This window comes from Hyperoodon ampullatus, assembly GCF_949752795.1.
Source record: "Hyperoodon ampullatus genome assembly, chromosome: 18".
Taxonomy (NCBI): domain Eukaryota; kingdom Metazoa; phylum Chordata; class Mammalia; order Artiodactyla; family Ziphiidae; genus Hyperoodon; species Hyperoodon ampullatus.
In genome coordinates, this window is record NC_136931.1 from 11,785,813 (window position 1) to 11,808,018 (window position 22,206).

At 39.3% G+C, this 22,206-nt stretch overlaps 1 protein-coding gene across 7 annotated transcripts in view; it reads right to left on the bottom strand.

Moving 5' to 3' along the window:
- Positions 1-22,206, bottom strand: part of CNTNAP4 (contactin associated protein family member 4) — a gene marked incomplete at both ends in the record, with an annotated part of 267,275 nt that overhangs the window by 61,069 nt on the left and 184,000 nt on the right. For all 7 annotated transcript variants that reach the window (XM_079723325.1, XM_079723327.1, XM_079723328.1 and 4 more), the window contains 2 exons: positions 8,155-8,274; positions 11,162-11,268. In XM_079723325.1, coding sequence (XP_079579451.1) covers positions 8,155-8,274; positions 11,162-11,268 — 227 coding nt within the window. The remainder of the gene's footprint in view (positions 1-8,154; positions 8,275-11,161; positions 11,269-22,206) is intronic.

The following is a 22,206-nucleotide window of genomic DNA, read 5'->3' on the forward strand; positions in this document are numbered from 1 at the left end:
GCCATAGTGCATGACAGCTGTTAAAGGGCTGCTCATAGAAATGTTTCCTTTTGAAATTCTAAAATTTCTATATGATAGTTTCTGTAAGTGATTTCATTTTCTAATATAAAGTGCTACAAAGGAGGAAGTTACAAGGATGCCGTGCTTATCAGATAATTAAGATGTCCAGGGCAAAGCAGAGACAATGAAAGCATCACAATGGATTCTGAGCAATGGAAATGAGAGCCCAGCATCCATGCTCCAAATCGCATGTGCTTTACTAGTAGAGGAACGTCTGCAAACTATTATACTGTTCTTTCGGACGTGATTGTGTTATCTGATATTTCTACAAATACCTATTTAGAAATTACAACTATAAAAAAAGTAGACTTCACAAGGCGTAATTCAGTATTTTGTGACTTAATCTATCGGTTTTTCCACTATTAGAAGACTGACAGGTTCTGATTTGCTAACTATACTGATAGGTTCTGATTTGCTAACTATAGTGTCTCCAGCACGTGGGCTTGGCACGTGCTGAAAAAGACATTAGTCACTGAAGTAATAAACATGTGAATGAATAAAAACAAAGTGTTGTCCAGACTAGAGCACAGCCTTCCAGGTTATCTGGTTGTGATTCTGTGGTGGCTCTGAGATTTTCATTGCCTTTTAACTATTTTAGAACTTTGTAAATAGGAGACATCTGATGCAACTGCAAAATAATGATAAGGCTGAAACTGTGAAGGGTATGAGACATTCCACTTGCAAGCTAACAAGTTATCTTGTATACAAATTTTATCTATTTATCTTTAACTCTCTCTCTCTCTCTAGACACAGTGAATGCCAGATGCACCTAAGCCTACTGGAGTTGTACCATGAGAGAGGGACCCCCAAATTACAAGATTTGGAGCTTACAGAGAATGGCTGGCACATCTCCACCTGGATAAAGAGTGAGAGAGGAACTCTGGAATGCAACAAATCTCCGAGGAGAGGGCGCTCAAGTTCTTAGGTTTTACAATGTAGGTAAATACCTCTGGGGGAGATAAGTTTCAAATTCCTCTAGGGAAATCCACTATCTCTAAGACATATTTACATTAAATTATCCTTTAACACAGACTTCCAGTTTTTTTGCTATTTGTTTTGCTTAGCAAGCAAGGCATTGTTTCCTTACAAGTAATTCTGTCTACAGACCAGCAAATTCAACCTGGTAGAGGTCGATGGGCTCCTCCACTAGGGAGGAAGCCAGTTTTGCCTCCCTTGGCCCAGTCACTTCAGTATTACTGATGTATGGATATGTCTGTTCTTTGAATCCTCTTTGAACTGACTGTAACATCTTACCAGTTTCCTCAGGAATAAGGTTAAACATTAAACAAGATCTTCAAAACATGATTTTTAGCTTTTATTTTTCTCTCTGTATAGGAGTCGTGATGTTATTTTTTTGAAAATTATCCTTTACCAAGTGCAAAGAGAGTTGTCAAGGTAAGGAAACACAGGGAAATGAGTAAGAAGAGATAGCAGAAAATCTATGAAATTAATATATATACTAAAACATTGAAAGGCAGTTTGGGTTTATTGGTGTCTCTCCCTGAAAGTGATTTCTAACATATAGATTGTATGTAAAGCAACTGAGTGATTAAGAACTTGATTTGTCTTGGGCTGACTACTATTTTCTAGTGTGATAACAGTGTAAAGAAAAAACATGCTGTTTAAGCAACACAGTTGCAGAGTATGTGTTCCTTCAGGATTAATAGCTGCGGGTGATAGAGGTGATAAAGACTGTAAGAGTGGGTAGGAAGTGCTGTGTTAAGGAAAGCTGGGAGATGAAAGAAAAGCTAGCATCCTGGAGCAAAACTTGATGTAAACAAGGCTGCATTTGAATAATGATAGCGAGTTATTAACTCTCATAGCTATTAAGAAGGTCTTTACTATTGAAATCCCTAAAGTAAAAATAGTTTTGCTATTATGTCTTTTTTTTTTTAAATAAATGTATTTACTTTTGGCTGCGTTGGGTCTTTTTGCTGCACGCGGGCTTTTCTCTAGTTGCAGCGAGTGGGGGCTACTCTTTGTTGCGGCGTGCAGGCTTCTCGTTGTGGTGGCCTCTCTTGTTGTGGAGCATGGGCTCTAGGCGCACGGGCTCAGTAGCTGTGGCACGTAGGCTCAGTAGTTGTGGCTCGCGGGCTCTAGAGCACAGGCTCAGTAGTTGCGGCACCCGGGCTTAGTTGCTCTGCGGCATGTGGGATCTTCCCAGAACAGGGCTCCAACCCATAATCCCTGCATTGGCAGGCGGCTTCTTAACCACTGCACCACCAGGGAAGTCTTAACACTCTCCAGACTTCTCATGAAAGGGTCTCAGGGGCCCCTATCTCAGAATCACATGGGGAGCTTGGATTTAATAGAGTAGACCTTGGTCTCTAAACTTACTGAGTCAGTGAAACCAAATCCAGGAGTCTTGGTAGTGGGGCACTGGGAAAAGGTGACTTTAAACCATAGAATTATTATTTTCACAAAAGTTAAAAAGCCACGGCTATATCTCTCAGCAATTTCTCTGCACTGAAACAACTGTCCTTGCAGTACACTATTTGATGCTGAGACATTTCTTGAACATAAAACTATTTCTTTACAGAGAAAGCAATGGCTTTAGTGTACAAGAAGAACAAAAAAGCCCTATACATTTCAACAGAGACAACCACTGGGATTCATATTATCCTAATTATTTTTAAATTATATTTAGAATACTCTGTTTAGAAAGAATTTTCAGTTTTTAACATAGTTTAGGAAATTATCCATTCAAAAGGGATTTTCTTTGTATCTTTTAGCTTGTAATGCTTAAAGATATTTAAATCCATGTGGAATCATCTGTTGGACAGTAATTCTAGACTAAGAACTTTTTTTTTTTTAGTTACACATTTGCAAGCTGCCAATTCAGCATTTTGTCTTGCCTTCATAATTGGTATACCTGATTGCTGTAGCTTGAGGATATGTTATTGGCTACAAGCAATGAGACATTGGTAGAACGTAGCCTTATTTTCAGGCTGGGAGATGGAACCAGGGTTTGATGTCTTGATCTATCCCTAATGACATTCCTTAGTCTGCCTCTGTCAACCTTCTTGAGTCTTGGTTTCCGCATTTGCAAAACCACATCAGTAAGCAAAGTTTCAAGTTGTACTGTGCATTTTTCACTGGGTTGTTACACTCTGGGACTGTCACTTTTGTTTGAATAGGTTTCAATATTCCGGAGCTTCTGAAGACACTTCCCTGCTTCCTAACTGGATTATCTGTGTCTCTGTCCTCCACTGCTTGCTCTTCAAATGGCTTTAAGTTTTGTGAATGTCCTCTTTTTCATCAATACTTTTTGATAATTTTGCTAAAGCACCTTTAACCTCTGTGTGTGTATATATACATAAATTTACTTCTTCGAATTGTAGAGTTGAGGTGTGAGACTCAGGTAACTAAAATAGGCATATTAGTAATATGACAAGGTGAATGGTGATTTAATAGAAATGAAATAATTCATTCAATAAAATGAAATTAATAATTTCCTTACCATTTAGATGGTCATGAAAAATGTACATGGCCTATAAATTACTGAATTATTATGCATAATAAACATAATGTAGGCATGCATGTATGTGTATACAATCAATCCTCATTATCTGCAGATTCTCATCATTTGTGAATTTGCCTACTCACTAAAATTTATATGAATCCCAAAATCAATTCTTGAGGTGCTCTTGTATGTCTGTAGACACAAAGCAAAAAAACTGAGTTGCCCAATATGAATTTCAGCTGCCTAGCTGAAGCTTAACAGAGCCACACACTGACTCCTTGCTTCAGCTCTCATACTGTAAACACGTATCCTATTTGTGCCATGTTCTTTGTGCTTGGTGATTTCACTATTTAAAGTGGCCTCCAAGCATAGAGCTGAAGAGCTGTCCAGGGTTCCCAAGCACAAGAAGGCTGTGATATGCCTTCTGAGAACACATGTGATAGAAAAGCTTCCTTCAGGTAAGAGTTCTGGTGCTATTGGTTGTGAGTTCAATGTTAATGAATCAACAGTGTGTATTAAATAAGGTGTCTTTAGTCTGAAACACTAGTAAAACAAGGTTATATATTGATCAGTTGATGAGAATACTATGACCAGAGGCATGCAGGAACCTAATCTTACTGTAATTCCCTGGGAGCAATGGTTCAGTATTCACTAATTCAAGTGTCTGTGGTTACTTTACACAACATTACTATCACAGATAATGAGAACTGTGTGTGTGTGTGTGTGTGTGTGTGTGATATTACTTAAAGCTTTAAAGATTACAGATACTTAGAGGTATCTGAATCACAGAATCAAAACTTCATAAAGCATGTGCATATGAATAGCTCAGGGTGCTTTTGTGGGAATGCAGGATTCACAGGGATGCAGTGATAAGACTGTTAAATCTCGCTCACAACACAAACAGAAAAAATCAGAAAGTTATTTGACACTTAAATTCATATCTTTCATTTGCAAAATTTTCCTTTTCTCTCTGTGAAGTCTCCTCACATTTATTATGTTCAATTCTCACATAATAGAGCGGGGTGTTCTCTAAAGTTTGAGAACCACAGGTCGAAAACAGCTACTCCCAAACCTGGGTGCACAAAAGCACCAAATGGGAAGATTTTTAAAAACACTGATTTTATCGTCTCACCCCAAACCTCCTGCCTCAGGGCGCTACCTGGGAGTCTGTGCTGTGCAGACTGAGGAATTTCATTGAGGAGATAAACATGTAAGGGTCATCAGCTGTCTTAGGTTGCTTTGGCATTTGGAGCGGTGCTATGGTCTGAATGTTTGTGTCCCCCACTAAAATTCATATGTTGAATCACTAACCCCCAAAGGTAATGGTTTTAGTAGGTGGCACCTCTGGGAGATCATGAGGTCAAGAGGGAGGAGCCCTCATGAATGGGATTAGTGCTCTTATAAAAGAGATCCCACAGAGCTCCTTCTATCATGTGAGGCTACAAGAAGTCTGAAATCTGGAAGACAGCCCTCACCTGACAATGCTGGCACCATGACCTAGGACTTCCCATCCTCTAAAACTGTGAGAAATATTTCTATTGTTTATAAGCTACCCAGTCTGTGGCATTCTGCTACAACACCAAACAGACTAAGACAGGTAGCGTCCTCAACGATGGTGACAGCAAACAGAAGCCACCTGGTTGTGTTATATGAAAAATCTCTAAGACACATTCTATAGTAATTTTCCCGAATATTTGTGGCCAAGGTTTTACCACTACCCTGCAGTTTTCAGAATTACACATTAATACAAAGGAACTGTGGCTCCCATATTCAACTGCCTTCTCAGTTCCACATTTGAATGTGTAACAGACATCTCAAACTCAAAATGTGTAAAACTGAGCTCGTTATCTTTCCCTTCAAACCTTCTCTGACCACATCTCAAATAATGGCAACTTAATCACTCCAATTTGCCCAAGCCAAAAATGTGGTGTTATTTTTTTGGTTCCTTTTGTTTTCCCATTCCTCACACATATTCAATGAGAAAATTTAATCTCTGTCCACCATCTACATTGTATCATCCAGTACAACCCACCATCTCCAGCTCTTGCCTGGATTCTTGAGTTACTTGAACTTGGTCTCCAAACAGACTTCCAAACTCCTATTATACATATACATCTTATCTATATGTATGTACGTATTTGGTAAACACACACACACGCACACACATTTTCTAACTCCTTTCTACCCCTGCTCCTAGATATGCATTTCTCAACACAGGAGCAATCATGATTCTATTAAAGGAAGACAGATTGCATCTACCACTGCTTAAAACTCTCCAATGCCTTCTCAGCTCATTCAGGGTAAAACCCAGAGACCTTACACGTTGTAAGGACCCATGACTCCTCCTCTCCTGCCCCCGCCCACTTGATTCCCTCTTGCTCTCCTACTAATCCCAGATTATTCACCATACTCCAGTCACACTTTATCTGCTGCTGTTTTCTGAACGCACCTGGTAAGATCACCTCTCTCAGGACTTAGCACTTCCTATTTCCTCTGCCCGGAAGGCTCTTTCCCTAGATATTCACTGCCAGATTTTAAGTAGTAAATCTTCCTCTGCCAAGCCTCCTGCTTCAATTTCATATTTCCTTTTTTCTGCTTATTTTGCTCCATGAAATGCTGACTTCCTGACACAGCGCTATCCAATGTAAACTTTTTCCAATGATGGAATAGATGGCTATGGAGCAGTTAAAATGTGGCTAGTGAGACTGAGGAATTGGCTTTTAATTTGATCTTATTTTAATGAATTAATTTAAACTTGTAAAATTTGTTTCAAGTCATTTAGTTATATTAATTAATTTTAATTAAATGTGAATCTAAATAGGCATTTGTTGCTAGTGGCCACTACACTGGAGTGCACGATTCATCTAGAATCTCTTTGTATTTGATGGTGAAGGGATCAAGAGTCTTTTTGACAATACTTACAGACAATTTTCCCCAGCACCACTTGTTGAAAAGACCATCTTTCCTTCACTGTTCATCAGTGCCACCTTTGCAATGAATCAACTATCCATATATGAGGGAGTCTGTTTATAGATTCTCTATGTTGCTTCATTGGTCTATTTGTTTATCCTTGTGTCAATTACATGCTGTTTTATTTAGCCTATCAATATAATGTCTATATTATATCAGGTAGAGTTGAGTCCTCCAACTTTACTCTTTAAGACTGATTTGGTTCTTCTTGTCCCTTCAAATTTACTGATAAATTGTAGAATCTGCTTGCCAATTTTCACCAAAAAAATTACACCAACCAACAAGCACACTGCTGAAATTTTAATTAAGGTTTGCACTGAATCAATACCTAGTTGGGAAGAACTGATGTTTATACCACCCTACTGAGTTTTCTAATCAATGAAAGTTTCATATGTCTCCACTTATTTAGGATTTAATTTATCTCAAGAGTATTTTACACTTATCTGTATAAAAGTTGTGCACATCTTTCTTTAGATTTATTACCATGTATCTGAGGTTTTTGATGCTACTGAAAATAGAATCTTCTAAAATTTCATTTTAATTGCTGGTATACAAAAATGAAATTAATTTTTACATTAACTTGATATCTAGTGATCATCCTGAATTTTAACAGTTAGTCTGTAGATTGTTGAGAATACTCTCAATACATAACCTGGCCATCTACAAATAATGAGAGTCATAGTTCTTCCTTTCCAGTACATATATCTTTCATTTCTTTCTCTTGCTTTATTGTACTGGCTAGGACCTCCAAAACAATGGTGAACAGAATGATAATAGCAGGCATCTTTGGGTTAATGTTGGTAACAGGGGTAAAGTTTTCAATATTTCACAATAAACTGTGATATGTGCTGTAGGTTTTTTTATGGGTCCTCTTTAACAAATTAAGGAAATTTTCTTCTATTGGTAATTTACTGAGTTTTCATTTTCTCTTTATCATGAATGGATGTTGAATTTAATCAAACACATATTCCAAGACTATTAATTCCTCTTTAAGTTTATGTAAGTAAAGAATTTAAGAATAAAATTCATTTTTGCCCAAATTTAAAAAGTAAATATTTTCAAAGCTTTAACATGTATCAACCTTTTTTCTTTTATTATTATTTAAAATATTTTTCCACTTTATGTTGGCAAAAATTGTATATATTTAAGGTATGTAATGTGATGGTTTCATATGAATATACATTGTGAAATGTTCACCATAATCAAGCTAATTAGTATTCATTACCACACTTGTTACATTTTTTTTTTCTTTTCATTCCCCTACTCCCCTCCCCTTGGGCAACCACCTGTTTGTTCTCTGTATCTGTGAGTCTGTTTCTCTTTTATTATGTTTGTTCATTTGTTTTGTTTTCTAGATTCTACTTATAAGTGAAATCATATGGTGTGTATCAATCTTCTAAGAGGAATAAAGTCTATCTTTTTTGTTTTGGGACTTAATAAGATACATTTATTATTAGATGTTCTACACAGATACCACATGCAAGGAAAATAATGACATTTTAAATCACCACCATTAAACTATTTTTTAAAGATTTACTTTAAGTTCTTCTACTGAACAATATACATTTTAATCAAGTTGCAAATTATGTCAACCTCTTACTTGTTTCATTTTAATTTTGTGTGTTTAAATTTAACTATTAAATGAAAATTGATTAACTCACCAGTCATATTGCAATATAGAAGAAATGGTTCCAGGGGACCACTTCCATCTGCATCTATATAGTAAAATCCTGAAGTATTTCCTCTATGCTTATAGGCTTCACATGACTGCTCATAGATAGCTGTAAAAAAAAAAAGTATCATCATAAGTGAAATAGTATAAAATTAATTTCTTTAATTTTAATTTGGACACAGAATACTCCAAGTCTTGAAATTTATATGTACATTACTGACCAGGAGAAAAGGTAATACACACTTTAAAACAAAACTCATTTTTAAAAATTAATATGGTTGAAAGAAGGTTAGATAGAAAAAAGGAAAAATGAGATTGTATTTTATGGCATTTCTTTTTATGATTAAAAGAATATGAGAATGAAAATTTAGTTTATTTTTACATTAGGTAAAACAACAAAGGAGATGGTAGGTGTTTTAAATGTTAAGTTCCTTATAAGTATAATGTGACTTCCATTTTGGACATGCATCCAAATGGATCTTTTGACAACCATTTTGGAATTTCTAATTCTAGTATCACCTTGTAATAACCTAACATGTGAAGCACAATAGTGTAATCTCCTTAAATAATCTGCTGTTATTCAAAAATTATGCAATAGAAAAGTTTTAAATAATGCTTTAACTAGTCTCCTTTCTCACATAAAATTGTCTATAGATAAAATACTTTTTCCCATAAAACAAATATGATTTACAAAGCTTCTCGTGAATAATTTAAAAAGTAATTTACATAAGAAATTTTCTCTAATGCTCTGTAATGAGAATTTAAGATAATTAAAATTCAAAGCAGAAGAAATATAAAATATATGCCCTCAAGCGGTCTCAGTGTGTTTTGATCCATAATTGGATGTTTTTAATTACACAATTATATATTTGCCATGTACTAGGTTTGATATTAATAACTGTATATGATGCACTCATCTCACTGAACACTTGGCCAAATGTAATGGTGATTTCCATCAAGCTTTTAATTTTGTGAAATGAGAAATAAACCATCCCCTGAATATCATTCCTTGATCTATTCTAAATTTTCAAAATTATATTAATGTGTTTTTAGATCATATGAAATAATGTAACTAATTTTCTCAATGTTACAGAGATTTCAGATAATCATACATATTTACTTCTCTACTCCTCTACAGTTTCTTGGTTTTATTTTATTCCTATTGTATATTACACAGACAGAAATATAACATGGATTGGTTTCTAGTCACATTTGTATTTTGTGCAGTGAAGTGGGCATATGAAAATGGTTCATTTATATATTACTATACACACATACATGTGTTGATAAATTCTTTGAAAGAGGCTGGGATATAAACATAACTTTGCAGGGAGGGCTGGTATTAGAAAGGACACACAATTGCATAAGGGTAATTGGGAGTACTTTTGCTTTATGTGTATTACTTGGCTTTTTATAACATGACTGTTTAACGTATTATTTTCTAGTAAAACCTTTTAAAAGACCCCCATCACTCACCCTCCCTCAACTCAGGCTAACGATACTGATGGCTTCATTATAATTGGGTTTGTCATCCTGGCCCCATTTCCCAGAATGGTCATTGGCAAAACCCTTCGGCTCCCTTTAGACTACCTGCTCAAGAACCTAATAAATTAACTCAATGATTGGATCAAATTGTGGGCCACAGATGAAAATACGTTATTTATTCACCATCTGATTTTTTTGGCTCAGAGATGTTTGTGTTTATATTTAGATTTACTCATTGATAACAGTTGAAAATAAACAAATAGTCAATTAAAACACATTCTATTAGCTTTCTGTTTTGAGTTAGTTACTATAATTGGGATGATACCGGATATGAAGAATTAAAATACACCGTCCCTTTGCTGCTGGTGACCTGGGACAAGTAACTTGGCCCTGGCTTGAGTGACAGCAGGCGTTCTTCCTGTTCTTATGAGGCACTCCAACCCACACAAGTTGATGCCCCAGGAAAGACTGGCTGCAGTGGTGAAGGCATGAGGGTGAGGCCAGAAGATCCTGCCGCCCCTGCTCACGCCCTCTCCAGCCCTGAGTCAGGACTTCTGAGGGCCCCTTGTGGAGCCTCCAGGGGTGGGAGCCCAGGATTCCAATCTCAACTCCAGCAGGAGTACAAAGCAGTGCACAGTGAAGAGACGAGGGTGGTGAGGCTGAGGACTGCACCTAGCGCCCTTGCCTGAAGTCATGGCTACGGGCCAATAGTACTAAGAGTTAAGCTGCTCAGCAATGTCAGCAACAATATGAAAAAATGGGAAGGAAAAAAATGGGCCTTTGGGTCTCCCCATCCCACGTCCTGAACAAGTAGACAAGAAAATGACATGAGTCTTAGGACACATGCAAAACTTTTCACCAGGAAAAAAATGAACGGCTTCTAACACAGGAAAAGAGTATTTGGTTGTGGTCCCAGCCTCTGGAGCATAATTGCAAGCGTTCACATTCTCACTGTGCCTCAACTATTTCAGGAGCTTCTGGGCATGGTGATTAATCTCTCCCTGTAACCTAGTAAACTAGGGATAACAACAATGACTACACCCACCTACTAAGGTGGTCATCAGAATTAAATAAGCTGGGACATGTAAAATACTAGAGCAGTACCTGGCATTTAGAAAATACTCAATAAAATTAACTATTATGATTAATTCCATTTCTACCATCCTTATTCTCATCATCCTTATTAATGGAGTTGCAAGAGAACTGAAGGATCACCTATTCTGCACTATATTTTATGCTTATCCTTAGCTACCTTTGTTTTCTACATGTGTTTTCCCCTTGCCAGCTCTCTTACTCTTTTCTGTCTTGCTTTATTTTATGTGCTTCTGTAAGCTACCTTGACTACTTTATGAAAAGAAGTGTGGACTAAAAATAAACTAGAAATCAACTGAATGCTAATAAGATCCAGGGTTGTACACACATGGACATGTATACACACAACAACAACAAAAAAAGGGTAATAAATAAGGGAATCAGGACAGAGGCAAGAACCACAGGTGTGTGTGGCTTACAGTTGTGGCAAGTTGCTCCCCTGTATCCAGTGTTTGTACAGTTGCAGTGAAAGGTGTCCCAGGACTGGGAACATTGACCACCGTGTTCGCAATAGTTGGGCAAACACCTAAAAGAAGGTGCAGGTACAATTACTACTATTCATTTTGAGAAATCACAAAATACTGACAATTTATACATGATCTTATGAAAGAAGAATGTCAACAGTAATCTAAAGAGTAAATACAGCGTGACTAATGGTCATTTCATTTGTCGTTATGTCGTTATGGTACCTTAATCACAAAACTAAACCTTAGATCAATAAATTCATCAGGTTTCAACCAATTCTCAGGTAGCTGGGACTGCTTAATTTTCAACATGTCGTACTATATCATAGCCCTTTCTTTTCCCTAGTGACATAACACTAATTCAATATGTTGCCAGAAACATCAATAGTTTACATAAAATAACAACATTTAATCATACTGATTTACTATACTGAATATTTAAAGGAAGAGGGAATAAAGAAGAGAGAAGGAAAGAAGGAAGTGGGAGGGAGGGACATCTCTATTCACTTGGTGTATACATCCAGGAATGTTGAAGATGTACAGTATAGATGCACAAACTCCAAGCAGTGGGTCAGGGTGCATTAGGATGCTGAATCAAAATCACAGGGGCTCCTAGGATATTTTAAATTTTTAAGAGAAATACAGGCATACTCAACATCTGTCAAGCACTGCACAACTTATTAGCTTGAGGTAGTTAAATTTCAACATTAAATAGTAATACATTCCACTTAATCATGTCCTATCTTGGAGAAGCTGGAGTCTTAGTAGTTGTTAAAAAGTAACACCATGTGAAATCAAGTTGAACAAAAGTAAGGGTAGCAGTGTCTGATCTGATCCCAAGCTTTGAAAGGTTGTACACTACATTAAAAATAAACTTAAAATATTTTTCAAATTATATATATATAATTTAAAATATATATATAAAAGTAATATATGTATAAATTACTTTTTCAAAGGTTTCTAAATTGTTAGGACAGGGCTTCCCTGGTGGCACAGTGGTTGAGAATCCATCTGCCAAGGCAGGGGACACGGGTTCGAGTCCTGGTCCAGGAAGATCCTACATACTGCAGAGCAACTAAGCCCGTGCGCCACAACTACTGAGCCTGCGCTCTAGAGCCCGCAAGCCACAACTACTGAAGCCCACACACAGAGAGCCTGTGCTCTGGAACAAGAGAAGCCACCACAATGCGAAGCCCGCGCACTGCAAATAGAGAAAGCCCACGCGCAGCAACGAAGATCCAAAAATAAATAAATTAACTAATTAATTAAAATAAATAAATAAATAAATTGTTAGGACATAAACACTTGTAAAGTTGCCTGGAACTAAGCCACCGTTTAAATGAAAACGTTAGTTATATCTTTTGGCTTAGGACACTGTGAAAAAATTACTGAAATACATTAAGGTACCACAAAAAAGTTGAAGAGCTTCTGGTATCAACTCAAATAGCCCTGATCAAATAACTCATGCTTTTTAGAATTTAAATTGAAAGTTATATTGAGACCAATGCTCTCATTCACCCCAGAATAAAAAAATAAATAAATTACAAAACCCATCAAGAATATATTCTTGATGAAGTTTCTGCCACCTCCTTTTTTAAAACTAAGACTGGGAACTTCATGTTTTGCTTTTAGGATTTTCCCAATTTTAACTGAAAATAATGTTACTGTTTTTCCTGATTATAAAAAATAGATATCCACTGTACAGAAATCAAACAATATAGGAAACAATAGAGAAGAAATATAATTTATAATTTCAATATATAAAAATTACCACTATAAACATATATGTGTGTGTATAATGTATTATGTTCCTAAGTGTAATCATAAAGTACACGCTACTTTACAACCTTTTTAAGGATTCAAAAATAAATAATGGGCAACTTTCCATGCCAATTAAGTTTATATGTATTTTAGCATTTTTATAGATTCACAGGAATCTATTCAAAGAATATTTAAAGAGGTATTTAATTTTTTAAGCATTTCAAATCAATAACAGTCTAGAAGAAAGAGGGAATTTTTAAAATAAAATTAAAACAAAAACAATTCTAATTGGTAATCAAAAAAGAAAAGGACAGAGAAGGCTATTCTCTAACAGACCTTGAACAATGTTTTAAAAGGGGGCAGATATAAGTGACTACACCTAAAATTCTAAAGAATGAATCTATTGTGATACATGTACTATTTCTATTTGATCTACTGCGAAAGATACTGTGTCCATTTTCCTAGATTCCTGTTAGACTTGACTTTTCATATTTTTTAATTACAATGTAAAAGACTGGATTGTGGATTTTATTTAAATTCATCATATAGTAGTTCTGTTTGACTACTAGTAACCTATGGCAAATTACATTGTATAGTGAAGTACTGAGTCTCACTAAAGGTTTTAAACAATTATCTTTTATACTTTGCTCCCTGAGAGTCATTCTGATACAAAGTAGAACATAAACAAATGAATATATCAACATGCCCCAAACTGAAGTGACGTGTATTATCTATCTATCTATCTATCTATTTATTTATTTATGGCTGTGTTGGGTCTTCATTGCTGTGCGCGGGCTTTCTCTAGTTGCGGTGAGTGGGGGCTACTCTTCGTTGCAGTGCGTGGGCTTCTCTTGTTACGGAGCACGGGCTCTAGGCACACAGGCTTCCGTAGTTGTGGCACGTGGGATGAGTAGTTGTGGCCTATGGGCTCTAGAGCGCAGGCTCAGTAGTGGTGGTGCACGGGCTTAATTGCTCCATGGCATGTGGGATCTTCCTGGACCAGGGCTCGAACTCGTGTCCCTTGCATTGGCAGGTGGATTCTTAACCACTGAGCCACCAGGGAAGCCCTGACGTGTATGATTTTGGTTTATCCTGATTTCTAGCCCATTCCAATTTAAATTCCAAAAGACTTTCACACAATGTACAACTTGGCTAGAATTAAAGATACTGAAGTAAAAATCTATACAACATTATCACATTTAGGAAACATAACCAAAATTAGATATGTATGGGTCCTGGGAAAATGGTGACCACCTGAATTCAAATCTCATATCCTTCCTCAAAATATGAAATCAACAAGAACCGGCCCTTTACCCCACAAATAACTTCCTCCCCATGAAATAAACAAGCCACCCCTTCAGTATCATGGGAGACAGAACACCACCATGATCTTCAATCAACCGTCAGCAGAGGAATAAACACAACGTGTGAACATAAGGAAGAAGGAACAAGGGGAGGTTTAAAGGGCTCCTCAGAGGAGAGGAGAGGGAGGGTGGGGGACTGGAGGGAAGATGGTGCCATGGGGGCCCAAAACCAAGGACTGGGTGGTGGGAATGGACTGGGAGAACGCAATGATGGAGGTCCAAAGGCTGCAGGTTGGGGAAGCCAGGAGGCAGGAGCTGGGCCTCCCGAGGTCGCCATGGTGAACAGTGTCACAGAGTGGCCTCTTAATTCTTGTGAGAAGTCTCTGTAGCCTGGTGTCATGGAGACCAGGGACACACCACACCCTCTGCCTTACTGCACTCATGAAGGGTAGGTGATGTCAGAGCTGAGATGGACCTTCCCCAATCAGTTGATATTCTTTTTTATTTATTTATTTATTTTTGGCTGCCTTGGGTCTTCACTGATGCACACGGGCTTTCTCTAGTTGCATGAGCAGGGGCTACTCTTCATTGAGGTGCGTGGGCTTCTCACTGCGGTGGCTTCTCTTGTTGAGGAGCATGGGTTTTCTAGGCGCATGGGCTTCAGTAGTTGTGGCATGCGGGCTCAGTAGTTGTGGCTCGTGGGCTCTAGAGTGCAGGCTCAGTAGTTGTGGAGCACAGGCTTAGTTGCTCCGAGGCATGTGGGATCTTCCTGGACCAGGGCTCGAACCCATGTCCCCAGCATTGGCAGGCAGATTCTTAACCACTGTGCCACCAGGGAAGCCCCAGTTGATATTCTTACAAAGTTGATATCAAAAGATTTCCTTAATACTATTGCTTAATAAGTGGTTTAGGTCCAAGCAACTTAGTAAATGTTTATGCCCTTAACAACTGTCACCCCTACCCCACTCCCACTTGGGTTTCTGCCCCAAGACATGGGGACATGGAGGACAGCTCCCTTTGCAGCTCTGTCCTCACCTCCTTCGAGGGACTGGTGGCCATCAGCCTCAGTCAGCACCCACCCAGATCTCCTTGCAGGTCCACAGAGGACAAGGGGAGGGCTTCTAGATGAGTGTGTGTGTGTGTGTGTGTGTGTGTGTGTGTGTGAGACTGTGAGTAAGAAAGGTGTGAGTGTGTAAAGAGTATAGGAATGATCTTATGAGTGTGCAGGTGCGTGTGTAAAGATGCTATGGGTCTGTGAGAGTATGTGTGTGAGTGTGCTTGTGTATGGATGAATGAGTGAGGAGGTGTGTGTGTGTGTCTGTGTGTAGACTGTGTGTGAAAAGTGGCTTTGAGATATGTGAGTGAGTGTATGTGTGTATAGATGTGTGTGGGAGATTTGTACAATGACATTAGTTTACACATAAAGAATGTGTGTAAATGACTGTGTGGGTGTGAGTGTGAGCACGTATGTAAATTTATGTACACCTTTATGTGTAGGTTTGATCCAACTTAAAGTTAGTTACAGTAAAAAGAGAACTACATTGTTTAAGATTCTGTCAGATGTTGTTTTTTGGCTGTGCCTCATGGCTTGCAGGATCTTAGTTCCCCGAACAAGGATTGAACCTGGCCCTTCGGCAGAGAAAGCGCGGAGTCCTAACCACTGGACCGCCAGGGAATTCCCTCTGTCAGATTTTTTAATATATATATATATATATATTTTTTTTTTTTTTTTTTTTTTGCGGTACGCGGGCCTCTCACTGCTGTGGCCTCTCCCGCTGCGGAGCACAGGCTCCGGACGCGCAGGCTCAGCGGCCATGGCTCACGGGCCCAGCCACTCCGTGGCATGTGGGATCTTCCCGGACCGGGGCACGAACCCGTGTCCCCTGCATCGGCAGGCAGACTCTCAACCACTGCACCACCAGGGAAGCCCTTTTAATATATTTTTAATGTTCCTGTTTGTTTCAATTGCAATTTATTAAGCTATAAAATTCTGTGTTTAACCTACATAGATTAAGCATGAACCGCAATACATGTTGACGTGCACCCAGGGAAGCGGTACAACATGGCAGGTAGCACACAGGGGGACTTCCTGGAACCAAGGGGGCTTAGATCTGATGCTGGTCTCTGCCTTTAGCCATGTCCTCTTAGCCAACTTACTTAACCACTCTGTGCATCTATTTCCATGTTTACAAGAAACAAACACTCTAAGAACAGGTTCTAAGGGTTTTTGTGAAGATTAATTTAAATACATATTAATTTATTTATTTAAAATAAATTTTAGAACAGAGTCATTGCACAAGTCTCTCACACAATGCATAAACTCACTCACATATCCAAAATCGCCCTACATACTCGTACAAGTCCTGACACACACAATCCCACAAGTCCTCAAGCATTAACCCATGCGTGTGTACACTCACACATGCACACGCTCACACACAGCCACACCATCCCTACACACATGCTTGTAAGGTCATTCAGACACACTCCCAGGCCCCTCACTCATTCACATCACCCTACACAAGTCACTCACACACACACACAAACCTAAATACTAATTCATGTTAAGTTAGAATACAACCTAGTAAACATTTTTTAAAGTCTCTATTTAATAATGCTTTGGAAGTTATGTCAAAAGGTATAGCATATAAGACCAAGATAGATGGATACATATTTTCTTCTGAATATAAGAGAATAGAATGAATTTAGAGATACTTTTGGAAGTTTAAAAGGTATACAAATATAGAAGGTACGTTGGTTTTTGCTGTTATTTTTAAGATTTCTAGGGTTACCATTAGCCTAAAATTTTCTTTAAAAAATGTATAGTCAAGATCTATCCATAATTTGCTACTTCTGAAAAGCGTTTTTAAGGTGTGGTACCGAAACCATAATTCTCCTATTGTGCTGTATCATGCTCTGTTTTACAAGCGTGCGCCTCCAGAAAGCAGGCAAGACGGAATCCTTGTGTAAAATGGCAGCTTCGGAGAAACCCATGTTGGAGAGGTGTGGGTCTACTTGTACCAAAAGAATGTTCTGAGATCTGAGATGGTCAAAATGACCATCACTCATAGTGTGGATGACCGAACCTCCCCACCCATTGAGGGTGAGGGCTCCCTGCTTCTGTGAGTGAGACCCACCTCGAGAGAGCTGGCCCAGGGAGCCTTGCTACAGGGCTTCCCCAAAATCAGGATTAACGATCCTGAGCTGGCGTGGCTGTAATTACGGAGATGGTCACTGTCATTTATTCCCCAAATCAAGCCAATTGAGGTTTATCGTCTCAATTCTCCCTTTACATACCATCTTTCATTATAGAAAGTATTATTTTATCTACAAATTGAGTTAAATAAACACATATTCATAGAGAGGAAATGATGTCCTTCTAATCCATTGCTAAATAAGATTATAATTATTTTTTTCTACACATAGAATAATATCTACTAGTGTTCAAAACAGGATCAACAGACATTGATAAATGGTCTTCAGATATAATAGATGTGTGTTTATGTTGATAAAATGTTTCATACAAATAAAAAGTTATTTTTAAAACTCAGAATTTGGGACTTCCCTGGTGGCGCAGTGGTTAAGAATCTGCCTGCCAATGCAGAGGACACGGGTTCGAGCCCTGGTCTGGGAAGATCCCACATGCCACAGAGCAACTAAGCCCGCGAGCCACATCTACTGAGCCTGCATGCTGCAACTACTGAAGCCTGTGCACCTAGAGCCCATGCTCCACAACAAAAGAAGCTACTGCAATGAGAAGCCCACACACCGCAACGAAGAGTAGCCCCTGCTCACCGCAACTAGAGAAAGCCCGTGCGCAGCAATGAAGACCCCACGCAGCCAAAAATGAAAAAAAAAAAAGTTAAAAAAACTCAGAATTTATCTGTTTGCTCAAAATATATATTGAACACTACTACACGGCTGGGGTTAAGTTTGTCACATTGCTTAATTTTTTTAAAATCTGGAATGGCTATGACATTTCATTGAACTCAATAATTAAAAATAACTGCCTTGATGACTGGCAAGATTATTTGGCTATAGTTGCCCAAGCCTAAAAATACTTTAAAATTATTAACTATCAATTATAATATTAAAAGTTACTTGTCCTCTGCAATGAACGCCCAAAGCTTGCACTAGCATGCTCTGTACTGGGGTTCCTATTGAAACTACTGGATCATCCTCACACCTTTATCAACACTACAGCTCCAAACTCTTTCACAGGGAGTTTCCTCTTCATTTTCTCTGCAGAGAAGATAGTAATGGGTTCTTAAAGGTACACATCAGGGAGCCGGAGGAAGATGGCGGAAGAGTAAGACGCGGAGATCACCTTCCTCCCCACAGATACATCAGAAATTCATCTACACGTGGAACGACTCCAACAGAACACCTACTGAACGCTGACAGAAGACCTCAGACCCCCCAAAAGGCAAGAAACTCCCCACATACCTGGGTAGGTCAAAAGAAAAAAAGAATAAACAGAGACAATAGGATATGGACAGGACCTGCACCAGTGGGAGGGAGCCGTGAAGGAGGGAAGGTTTCTACACACTACAAGCCCCTTCGAGGGCGGAGACTGCAGGTGGCGGAGGGGGAAAGCTTCGGAGTAGCGGAGGAGAGCACAGCAACAGGGGTGTGGAGGGCAAAGCAGAGAGATTTTGGCACAGAGGATCGGTGCCCTCAGGCACACACCAGCCCGAGAGACTTGTCTGCTCGGCCGCCAGAGCGGGCGGGGCTGGGAGCTGAGGCCCGGGTATCGGCTTTCAGTCGGAGCGCAGGGAGAGGTCTGGGGCTGGCGGCAGGAAGAGAGCCTGAAGGGGTTAGTGCTAGCCCGGAGGGAGTCCGGGGAAAGGGTCTGGAGCTACCGGAGAGGCAAGAGACATTTTTCCCTTTTGTTGCCTGGTGCGCGAGGAGAGGGCATTCCCCTCCCTCCCCTCTGCCTGAGTGAGCCAGAGCCCCCGAATCAGCGGCTCCTTTAAACCCGTCCTGTCTGAGCGAAGAACGGACGCCCTCCGGCGACCTACGCGCAGAGGCGGGGCCAGGTCCAAGGCTGAGACCCGGGAGTTGTGAGAGCAGAGACAGGGAAATCTCTCTGTGCAGCCTCCGAGGCAGCGGATTAAAGCTCCACGGTCCATTTGATGTGCCCTGCGTCTGTGGAGTGCATGAATGGACAGCGAATCATCCCAAATTGAGGAAGTGGACCTTGAGGACAAGATTTAAGACTTTCCCCCCCTTTTTTTTCCTCTTTTTACAACGAATTATCTCAAATTAAGGAGGTGGACTTAGCAAGATTTCAGACTTTTCGCCCTTTTCCTCTTTTTACAACGAATTATCCCAAATCGAGGAGGTGGACTTGGAGAGCAAGATTTTTGATTTTTCCCCCTGCTCTCTTTTTGTGAATGTGTATGTGTAATCTTCTGTGTAAGATTCTCTCTGTATAGCTTTGCTTCCACCATATGTCCCAGGGTTCTTTCGGTCCGTGTTTTTTTTCAATAATTACTTTTTAATTTTAATAACGCTACTATATTTCATACTTTATTCTATTTTACTTTACCTGCTCTTTCTTTTTTTCCTCCCTTCCCTTCCTCCCTCCCTCCCTCCGCTCCTCCTTTCCTTCTTTCTTTTTCTTTCCTCCATCCCTCCCTCCCTCCCACCCTTCTTCTTTCCACTTTCTTTTTCTTTCCTTCCTCCCTCCCTCCCTCCCTCCTGTCTTTCTTTCTTTCTTTCCTTCCTCCCTCCCTCCCTCTCTTCTTCCATTCACTCTTCCTTTTGCTTTCATTCCTCCCTCCCTCCCTCCTTTCTTTCCTTTCTTTCCATCCTTCCTCCCTCCCTCCTTTCTTTCTTTCTTCCTTCCTTCCTTACTTCCCTTCTTCCTTTCTTTCAATCTCTCTTTCTTTCTTCTACTAATTATTTCTTTCTACTTTTTCTCACTGTTATTCTGAGCCGGGTGGACGAAAGGCTCTTGGTGCTGCAGCCAGGAGTTAGTGCTGTGCCTCTGAAGTGGGAGAGCCAACTTCAGGACACGGGTCCACAAGAGACCTCCCAGCTCCACATAATATCAAGCAGCGAAAATCTCCCAGGGATCTCCATCTCAACACCAGCACCCAGCTTCAGTCAACGACCAGCAAGCTACAGTGCTGGTCACCCTATGCCAAGCAACTAGCAAGGCAGGAACACAACCCCACCCATTAGCAGAGAGGATACCTAAAAACATAATAAGGCCACAGGCACCCCAAAACACACCACCAGACGTGGACCTGTCCACCAGAAAGACAAGATCGAGCTTCAACCACCAGAACACAGGCATTAGTCCCCCCCACCAGGAAGCCTACACAACCTACTGAAACAACCTTAGCCACGGGGGACAGACACCAAAAACAACGGGAACTACGAATCTGCAGCCTGCAAAAAGGAGACCCCAAACACAGTAACATAAGCAAAATGAGAAAGCAGAAAAACACACAGCAGGTGAAGGAGCAAGATAAAAACCTACCAGACCTAACAAATGAAGAGGTAATAGGCAGTCTACCTGAAAAAGAATTCAGAATAATGATAGTAAAGCTGATCCAAGATTCTATTTCCCAGATCCAAAATCTTGGAAATAGAATAGACAATATGCAAGAAACAGTTAACAAGGACCTAGAAGAACTAAAGATGAATCAAGCATCGATTAAAAACACAATAAATGAAATGAAAAATACTCTAGATGGGATCAATAGCAGAATAACTGAGGCAGAAGAACGGATAAGTGAGGTGGAAGATAAAATAGTGGAAATAACTGATGCAGAGAAAAATAAAGAAAAAAGAATGAAAAGAACAGAGGACAGTCTCAGAGACCTCTGGGACAACATTAAACGCACCAACATTCGAATTATAGGGGTTCCAGAAGAAGAAGAGAAAAAGAAAGGGACTGAGAAAATATTTGAAGAGATTATAGTTGAAAACTTCCCTAATATGGGAAAGGAAATAGTTAATCAAGTCCAGGAGGCACAGAGAGTCCCATACAGAATAAATCCAAGAAGAAATACGCCAAGACACATATTAATCAAACTGTCAAAAATTAAACACAAAGAAATCATATTAAAAGCAGCAAGGGAAAAACAACAAATAACACACAAGGGAATCCCCATCAGGTTAACAGCTGATCTCTCAGCAGAAACTCTACAAGCCAGAAGGGAGTGGCAGGACATAATTAAAGTGATGAAGGAGAGAAACCTGCAACCAAGATTACTCTACCCAGCAAGGATCTCATTCAGATTTGATGGAGAAATTAAAACCTTTACAGACAAGCAAAAGCTGAGAGAGTTCAGCACCACCAAACCAGCTTTACAACAAATGCTAAAGGAACTTCTCTAGGCAAGAAACACAACAGAAGGACTATACCTACAATAACGAACCCAAAGCCATTAAGGAAATGGGAATAGGAACATACATATCAATAATTACCTTAAATGTAAATGGACTAAATGCTCCCACCAAAAGACACAGAGTGGCTGAATGGATACAAAAACAAGACCCATATATATGCTGTCTACAAGAGACCCACTTCAGACCTAGAGACACATACAGATTGAAAGTAAGGGGATGGAAAAAGATATTCCATGCAAATGGAAATCAAAAGAAAGCTGGAGTAGCAATTCTTATATCAGACAAAATAGACTTTAAAATAAAGACTATTAGAAGAGACAAAGAAGGACACTACATAACGATAAAGGGATCGATCCAAGAAGAAGATATAACAATTGTAAATATTTATGCACCCAACATAGGAGCACCTCAATACATAAGGCAAATACTAACAGCCATAAAAGGGGAAATCGACAGGAACACAATCATAGTAGGGGACTTTAACACCCCACTTTCACCAATGGACAGATCATCCAAAATGAAAATAAATAAGGAAACACAAGCTTTAAATGATACATTAAACAAGATGGA